Genomic DNA, 8,592 nt, shown 5'->3' with positions numbered 1-8,592 from the left:
TTTTTTGGTGTGTGTGTGTAGGGGGAGGGTACTGGGGATTGAACTCAGGACCCTGCGCTTGCCGAGCAAGTACTTATTCTACTGAGCTATCTTCCCGCGCCCTTGGCCCCGGTTTTCAATGAAGGAAAATTCCAAGCTGGGCATGGTGGTGAACTTCTATAATCCCAGAGCTCTAGGAGGCTGAGAGAGGAGGACCACAAGTTAAAGCCCAGCCTGGGCAAAATTAAAAAGTAAAAAGGGCTGGGGACATAGCCCATGCGAAGGCTCTGCTGCATAGATTGGATTCTATCCTCAGTACCACACACAGACATAAAGAAGTAAAGTTCAAGCCCTTACTATCAGGCACAGGTCTGGAGTGGTAGGGGTAGGCGTTTCAGCTAGAGGGGACTCAGAGTTCTCAGGGGAGGAGCCCCTCATCATACTCATGGGAGCCCAGCTCAGAGTCTGTGAGGTTCAAGGGATGCAGGCACCTTGCAGGGAGATGGGGAGCCGGGCGTGCTCCTATCCACCTGTCATCCTCCTGCAGGCCGCCTGGCCATCCGGTACAGAATGTATTGCAAAGTACAACTTCCATGGCACCGCTGAGCAAGATCTTCCCTTCTGCAAAGGGGATGTGCTCACCATTGTGGCTGTCACCAAGGTAGTTGGGGACCTTACTTGGCTCCCCTCCCCTCCCACCTCTGGGTTGGGTCTCCTGCATTGGGGGGTGGTCCTGAGGACATGTCTGGGCTGTCTCCCCCAGGACCCCAACTGGTACAAAGCCAAGAACAAGGTGGGCCGTGAGGGCATCATCCCAGCCAACTATGTCCAGAAGCGGGAGGGCGTGAAGGCAGGCACCAAACTCAGCCTCATGCCGTGAGTACTCTGAGGAGGGATCCCAGGGTAAGGGAGAGGGCATGGGCCTGGTCCCCCTGGAAGAACAGCAAGGAAAGCTGGCACCAGAGGGAGGCACTGGTGTTGTGTTCAGGGGTGGGGGGCCTTCCTGGGAAGGACAGGACAGGCATGGGGTGGAAGAAAGGACAAGGAACAGGTAAGGTCCACTGGCTAAGCAAGTGGCCACCATGGGACAGCATGAGACAAAGGGAACACCCCATGATCCTGGGCCCTGCCACCCCCAGCTGGTTCCACGGCAAGATCACCCGAGAGCAGGCCGAGCGGCTCCTGTACCCACCAGAGACAGGCCTGTTCCTGGTTCGGGAGAGCACCAACTACCCTGGTGACTACACACTGTGCGTGAGCTGCGATGGCAAGGTGGAGCACTACCGCATCATGTACCATGCCAGCAAGCTGAGCATCGACGAGGAGGTCTACTTCGAGAACCTCATGCAGCTGGTGGAGGTGAGTAACCCTCTCGGGGCTGATGTCAGTCCCCACAAGAAAGACTGGTCCCCAGCTGTACACTGGGGGCACCAGGACTGGGCCCAAGCCTGTCTAATCTGAGAACGTCACTTCCCTCCAGCTGCTCACAAGCTCATATAGGCGTGTACAGCCATGAGCCACACCCTGGATGGCTGGCGCCTGAGGCCACACCTGACACCCAGGAGCCTTGGCGGCCTCCCTAGTGTCTCTTTGCCCACTCTTGTGTCCATACCCTTGCTGGCCTGGCCTAACCTGTGCCAAGAGAGGGCCAGGAGTCCTGGGCATGCCTGGCTAGAGTCTAGTGTCAGTTCCAAGCCAGGATCTACCACCTCAAGGTGCTGGTGGCGAGAGGTAAGCCTCTGAGCAAAGGGGAGCCTTGCTGGGCATAGTGCCACACCACACGCCTGTAATCCCAGTACTCAGGAGACTGAGGCTCACCATGATTTCAAAGCCAGCCTGGGTGACACAAGGAAATATGTGGAGCCCTTGAGGGGATCCCTCCCAGAAAGGCACCTCCAGGCTGGGTGTGCCCAGCCTCTACTGCCCTCTGGTGGTCAGACCGAGCAGCGCCTGCAGGCGCACACAGGGGTCCCAGCCCCTTCCAGCTCTGAGCCCCTGCCTGTTCTGCAGCACTACACCACAGATGCAGATGGACTCTGCACTCGCCTCATCAAACCAAAGGTCATGGAGGGCACTGTGGCTGCCCAGGATGAGTTCTACCGCAGTGAGTGCCCTCACTTTGGCCTCCTTCTACCCAGGCCTCCCCAGGGAACCCTCATACCTCCTCCATGTCACTCCAGCTGGAAGCCCACCCACTCACTCCCTCACTGAGCTTGCTTCCCTGTAGGTGGCTGGGCACTGAACCTGAAGGAGCTGAAGTTGCTGCAGACCATCGGGAAGGGGGAGTTCGGAGGTGAGCAAGGGGCCATGCACTGGTGACTGTGGGCTGCAAGGAGGTAGGAAGCCAGCAGCAAGCAACTCCCCATTATCCCCCCAGATGTGATGCTGGGTGACTACCGGGGCAACAAGGTCGCCGTCAAGTGCATCAAGAATGATGCCACCGCCCAGGCCTTTCTGGCCGAAGCCTCTGTCATGACGTAAGTGGGCAGTGATGTCACCAGCCAAGGCAGGGAACAGGGAGGCCTGGCAGACTCTGACAGCCCCATCTACTCCAGGCAACTACGGCACAGCAACCTGGTGCAGCTCCTGGGTGTCATTGTGGAGGAGAAGGGCGGACTCTACATTGTCACTGAGTACATGGCAAAGGTGGGCACCTGCCCCAACCCCTCAATGCCCTGCACCCCCAGCTTCCATACCCCACTGAGCTCAAGGTCACCAGGCCCTGACTTTTGTCCTGGTTCATCCTTTATTGATGGTGATCTTCGATGAGTCATGTCACCTCTGAGCCTTAGTTTCCCCTTTGTGACATGGAAAGGATGATGAGATGACCCCAGAGATTCACAAAGGTCAAGAGATCATCAGTGGTTGGGTGTGGTAGTGCATGCCTGTAATCCCAGCACTTGGAAGGCTAGGGCAGGCAGATCACCCCAAGTTCAAGGCAAACCTGAACTACACAGTGAGACCCTGTCTCAGAAACCAAACGAGATAACAAATGGTGCTGAGCACAGTGTCCAGCAGAGATGTCCTGGCTCTGTCCCCTCTCCCCCTCCTCCCATTCCCTAGCCCTGAGCCCGTGTTTCCAAGGGCCCTGGGGCTAGTCTTTCTGTCTGTCTGCTGGCCAGGGGAGCCTGGTGGACTACCTGCGGTCTCGGGGCCGGTCAGTGCTGGGCGGAGACTGTCTCCTCAAGTTCTCACTGTGAGTGAATAGCTCCTGGGGGAGGCGGAAGGGGGCATTGAGGGAGAATACCCTGCCCTGCCATGGGAGCCTCACCTGAGCGCCACGTGACTGGCCTGTCCCCAGAGATGTCTGTGAAGCCATGGAATACCTGGAGAGCAACAACTTTGTGCACCGGGACCTGGCTGCCCGGAATGTGTTAGTGTCAGAGGACAACGTGGCCAAGGTCAGCGACTTCGGCCTCACTAAGGAGGCCTCGAGCACACAGGACACAGGCAAGCTACCTGTCAAGTGGACAGCGCCTGAGGCCCTGCGAGAGAAGGTGGGGGCACCCTCCCCAGGGCTACACAGTGGTGGGCAAGGGTCTAGGCACTGACCGCCCTTGGGTTTCCCATCTGATGTTCATTCTCCCACCCTCCTGGCAGAAATTCTCCACCAAGTCCGACGTGTGGAGTTTCGGGATCCTTCTCTGGGAAATCTACTCCTTCGGGCGAGTGCCTTACCCAAGAATTGTAAGTGTGAGCACTGGCCTGGGATGTGGCTGGCTCAGCAGGGTTGGCAAGGGAATCCAGCCCCTGGGTCACTTCCTGGCTGGGTCTGAGGTGGAACTGAAGGTGAACCCTTTGGCTTGAGTCCCCACTGACTCCAAGCACCCCTGCCGCAGCCCCTGAAGGACGTCGTCCCTCGGGTGGAGAAGGGCTACAAGATGGACGCCCCAGATGGCTGTCCACCTGCCGTCTATGAGGTCATGAAGAACTGTTGGCACCTGGATGCAGCTACACGCCCCTCCTTCCTGCAGCTCCGAGAGCAGCTTGAGCACATCAAGGCCCATGAGCTGCATCTGTGACTGTGGGAGGGGACAGACCCGGAGATCAGGGACCTGGTGCCCCGCCGTACGCTGGGCCAAGCCCGGACTGAGCCCCAGCAGACCGGCGGACCTCTCTCCTCTGTCCCCGCCTGTCCCCTCCGGCTCTGGGACCCCACCTAGGCCTGGCACCTCCTCTCATGGACCCACCTGCAGGGCTGAGGGGCCTGACTGGGTGGAGGCGAGGGGCAGGAGGCGGGGCCCACTGCGGTCAGCCTTCCCAGCCTCCACCGCTCGCCTCCTTAGAGTTTTATTCCTTTCCTTTTTTCGAGATTTTTTTCTGTGTGTTTATTTTTTATTATTTTTCAAGACAAGGAGAAAGAAAGTACCCAGCCAATGGGCATTTTACAAGAAGTACGAATCTTATTTTTCCTGTCCTGCCCTGAGGGTGGGGGGAGTGGCCCCTCTCTAGGGACCCATTGCCCTGGCCTCCGTCCCCATTCCGTATTACATGTCCCATGTGCCGTGTCGCCTCGGCCGCCTAGTGTTTGCGCTTGACCATGTTGCACTGTTTGCATGCGCCCGAGGCAGACGTCTGTCAGGGGCTTGATTTCATGTGCCGCTGCCACCCACCCACCCACCCGCCGCCCACCTTGTGAGATGGAATCGTAATAAACCACTCCATGAGGACACGGCGCTTCCTTGCCGAGCCTGCCTGTCCCGCCCAGCCGTGCCCATGCCATCTTGTCTCCCCCTGTCTCTGTCGGGTTGGGGGGGCGGGGGGGGGCTGGGGAGCATGGCCAGGAGATGTAGCCGCTGCTTTGTGTCAGCTGCACGAGCGACTGTCCTGTGTCTACCTGTGGGGAGCGCTCACTGCCCAACCTCCCCCGATGCTACCTGGGCCTGCCTTGCGGCTGCCCTGTAGGATACCCCCAGGTTCTGGCTGCCCCTCTTACTTCATGGCTCGTGTCTTCAGCACAGGAGGGCTGGAGCTGAGGTGGGGGGCTGGCCAGACAAGGATGGGGACAAGATGCACCAGTCTCCAAAGATGCCAGCTGTGGAGAACCAAGAAGGGGCTGGTTCCTCATTTCACCCAACACAGCAGCTCTGGCCCATCGCCAGCACACCCCTGTACCCTCTGGACTCGGCAGGGGCTGAGGCTCCAGGGCCTGCATCCAGCCACCTTCCCCTTTGCGCCTCACTTAGGATGCACAGATGGGGATGCAGGTTGCCCAGGTGCAGCGGAGCTTTGCAGGGGAGGGCACTGGTTTTGTTCCCTGAGAGCCCAGCACCCTGGGGAACTCGGACTGGATGTGTGCCTGTCTCTGCCCTCCACAGTTCCAGCCACCTCATTATCCCTGGCCCAAGGCATCAGCCTTGCTCGTCTTATACATGTTGGTGGGCAAATTCATTCCAAAGCAAATCCCTGGAGACCTGCCACATGCTGGGGCCGGGGTTGAACAGTAAGCAGGACAGACCCTATGCCATTTATGGCCAGGACCACATCAGATAACTAAGCTTAGCAGTGCTAGCGCCAGCCTCCTGACCCCAGATGGGGGTAGGAGAACTTGGGGAGAGAGGGAGCCACAGTGCAGTCCGCATTAGCAGTGCTGAGGAAGGGGAAAGGGAAGAAGGTGGTGACACTGCTGAGCAGGGCTGAGGTGCACCTAGGTGGCAGAGCACTTGCCTGGCACGCGCAGGCCCTGGGTTCAGTTCCTAGCACCACCGAAGGAGGTACACTGAGGTTTGAAATGGGGCTGGAAAGCTGAACCTATGGCCAAGGGGTAGTTTTTATCAAGCCAAGAGCCACAGGAAGAAGCATTTGATGGATTCCTCTTAGGAGAGTGACATGGTAGATAAAAGCCAAAGTGAGGAAAATGAAGTAAAGACACGGTGGGAGATGGAGGGACTCTAGAGAGAGACCAGAGGTAAAGCCTGGTGACTGCTGCTGTGTAATCCCTGGGACCCTGAGGCAGAAAGATCATAAGTTTTGAGGGTAGCCTGGGGAACCTTGAGAGCCTGTCTCAAACCCAGTGGATCGAGTATGGACTGAAGGAGAGTGTCTTACCTAATTCTCATTACTGAGACAAAATACCTGATGCCCAAAATCAGGGAAGAAAAGGTTTATTTAGCAAACACCTTTGTGGAGGTTTTAGTCCATAATTAGCTGGCTCCAAGACAAAGTGGCACATGGTAGATGGTAGCAGTTCATGGTGGTAGAAAACAGCAAAATCAGCAAGAGTAAGGGAGGGGTGGGGAAGACACCTTTTTCCCTCCATTATATTGTATGCAGATTCTGCCCATGCCATCTCCCCGCCCTCTTGCACAGACTCAGGATGTTTCCAGAGTGAGGCCTCTGGCCCCCTGCTGAGTCACTTAAAGTTCTCAAGTTGACAAGGTGTATCAATCATAAAGAGGAGCTATAGCCGTCCCTGACTATGGATGGATGGCCAGTGGATGCAAGGAGGGTAGGGCACGAGTTACGTTGAAGGGGGATGGAGCTAGAAGAGCCTCTGAAGCTGCTGAGCTTTCTTGGGTGAGTTATGGGGCCCCAGAAGCTGGAGAGGGAACCTGGAGCACCAGAACAGGCGGATCGAACACACAGCTATAGGCCAGGGTGAGGTCACTGGAGGGCGCACAAGAGAGGAGAGCCCAGGGCCTCCTGGTGAGGAAGGATCTCCCCTTGCGGAAGGAGGTGACCATGTCCAGTACAGAGGGAGTAGTTGAGCCAACAGGCCAAGGACAGACCAGTGGGGACAACAGCCCCCACCCCCCAAAACTTTAACCTCAAGGAAGTTGTTTTTGTTTGGTTTTGCTTTTTATGGTACTGAGTATTAAAATCCACAGAGAGTTACATATCCAGCTCTTTTTACTTTTGAAATACATTCTTGCTAAGTCATTAAGTTACCCAGCTTGGGCTCAAACTTGAATCCTCTTGCCTCAGTCTCCCAGATTGTAGGGTTACAGGCAGGTGCCCCAAGCCTGCAGGAGGTCACCAAGGACCAAGGTTTGGTAGGGGCCTTTGAGATGGCAGCAGTGAGAGGAGAGGGAGCCACCCAAGGCCAATGGCTTCTTGAGTAATGGAGCTATAGCAGGAGAGAAGGAGGATGCCAGAGGTGTGCAGGACAGAGGCTTGGGTGAATTTGGCCACCAGGGGGAAGGACAACTTTGGGTCACATCTAAGGACTGGTAGGGGACAGAAGTGAAGGACAGTGGGGCCTTCCTTGGGGAGGAGCTGGGACAGGAAAGAACAGTCCAAATCCAGGGCAGGGCAAGACGAGAGCTCTGGTCTATGACCCCAGCAGGACTCCTTGAGTGTGGACCCTTTATCAACTCCAATCAGCTCATCCAGCCAGCCAGGGTCCAGGGACCTGAGCATGCCTGTGTGGAGGAGAGGAACAGGGTCCAGCTGCAGCATGTGGGTCCCTCCCTGTCCCCCAACCTTCCATCCCCCCCATTCTCATTTCCTGCTGCTGGCTCTTTCACATAAGCACACATGGTCCCTGTCCTCTCAGGACCCACCTGGGTGCCAGAGATACAGTAGGCGCCACCCCCATCCCCCAGCCAGTGAGGCAGAAGCAACAAGAGACTCCAGCAGTTTCTAAGGCACAGAGGACAAGTAGAGTTGTCGAGGTTCTGATAAAGGAAGGGGCGAGGGCGGGGGCGGGGGGGCTGACCCCCTCCAATCAACAATTACCAACTCCAGGTCAACCCTCACTCTCTTTGCCTCCTATTGTCCCCAGGCCCTTAAAAATTGGATCAAATCTCAGACATTATCTGGATTTATCCATAAAGCTTTAGTATGTTCCTCAAAAAAGCAAACAAAATAAGACTTACACAAAGCACAGTACCACATTACTCTTAAAAAACTTTAAGATTGTTGTTTGAGTCAGGGTCTCACTATATAGTTCAGGCTAGCCTTGAACTCACTGCGTAGCCCAGGCTGGCCTCAGACATGTGGCAATCCTCCTGCCTCAGCCTCTCCAGTACTGGGTCAGACACCACACCCACTGCCATAATTTGTTATTATAACCAAATGTGCATTATTCAAATTTCCCTGGTTATCTCATTTTTTTCCAGTTTGTGAGTTAAAAGTAGGCGCCACATGAGGTCTATCCAGTGCATTTATTTGCTGTCGTGTAAGCCTCCCTCCCTTGTTCGTGTGATTTATTGGTGAGGACACTAAGGTCCTGGGAAGGACAAGCTTGCTTTCTGGAAAGCAGAGAGGAGGGGAGAGGCAAGAAGAGGAAGAGGTGGTGGGTGGATGGGTGGCCAGTGTCAGGACATTGTATGGAGCACAGAGGCAAGGGGCAGAAGACCAGTCCCACCCCTGGTAGGGAAGAGGAGTCAGGCCTATGGTGGTGGCCTTCCCTGAGCACCCCCAGGAACCCCTGGCACCAGCTGCAGGAGCCCAGGATCAGGGGCAGCAATTCAGTTGGTGGGGGAGGGTGGGGCTCAAGACTGGCCCAGGAGAAACAGGATGTCTGTACTGGGGAGGAAGGGACAAGTCCATGCCAAAATCCAGGTCCCTGTGGTGCCCAGCTCCTCCTGCCTGGCCCAGGCCCAGAACCCCTCCCTAGCCTACCAGCCCTGATCACCCTGGCACCCGGATGTTAGCTCCTTCCGTTCCACC

At 56.5% G+C, this 8,592-nt stretch overlaps 1 protein-coding gene across 3 annotated transcripts in view; it reads left to right on the top strand.

Annotated features, from left to right (window-relative positions):
• The window catches only part of Csk (C-terminal Src kinase), a 16,392-nt gene extending 11,737 nt beyond the window's left edge, over positions 1-4,655 (top strand). For all 3 annotated transcript variants that reach the window (XM_004628733.2, XM_023712522.1, XM_023712523.1), the window contains exons 3-13: positions 527-640; positions 743-855; positions 1,119-1,338; positions 1,990-2,083; positions 2,207-2,272; positions 2,357-2,456; positions 2,535-2,625; positions 3,102-3,175; positions 3,281-3,476; positions 3,580-3,666; positions 3,819-4,655. In XM_004628733.2, coding sequence (XP_004628790.1) covers positions 527-640; positions 743-855; positions 1,119-1,338; positions 1,990-2,083; positions 2,207-2,272; positions 2,357-2,456; positions 2,535-2,625; positions 3,102-3,175; positions 3,281-3,476; positions 3,580-3,666; positions 3,819-4,001 — 1,338 coding nt within the window. In that variant the 3' untranslated portion in view covers positions 4,002-4,655. The remainder of the gene's footprint in view (positions 1-526; positions 641-742; positions 856-1,118; positions 1,339-1,989; positions 2,084-2,206; positions 2,273-2,356; positions 2,457-2,534; positions 2,626-3,101; positions 3,176-3,280; positions 3,477-3,579; positions 3,667-3,818) is intronic.
• Positions 4,656-8,592: the final 3,937 nt, after the last annotated feature.

This window comes from Octodon degus, unplaced genomic scaffold (genome assembly GCF_000260255.1).
Source record: "Octodon degus isolate 3935 unplaced genomic scaffold, OctDeg1.0 scaffold00026, whole genome shotgun sequence".
Lineage (NCBI taxonomy): Eukaryota > Metazoa > Chordata > Mammalia > Rodentia > Octodontidae > Octodon > Octodon degus.
The sequence above is the reverse complement of the archived record's forward strand: the minus strand, read 5'-3'. Positions and strand labels throughout refer to the sequence as shown.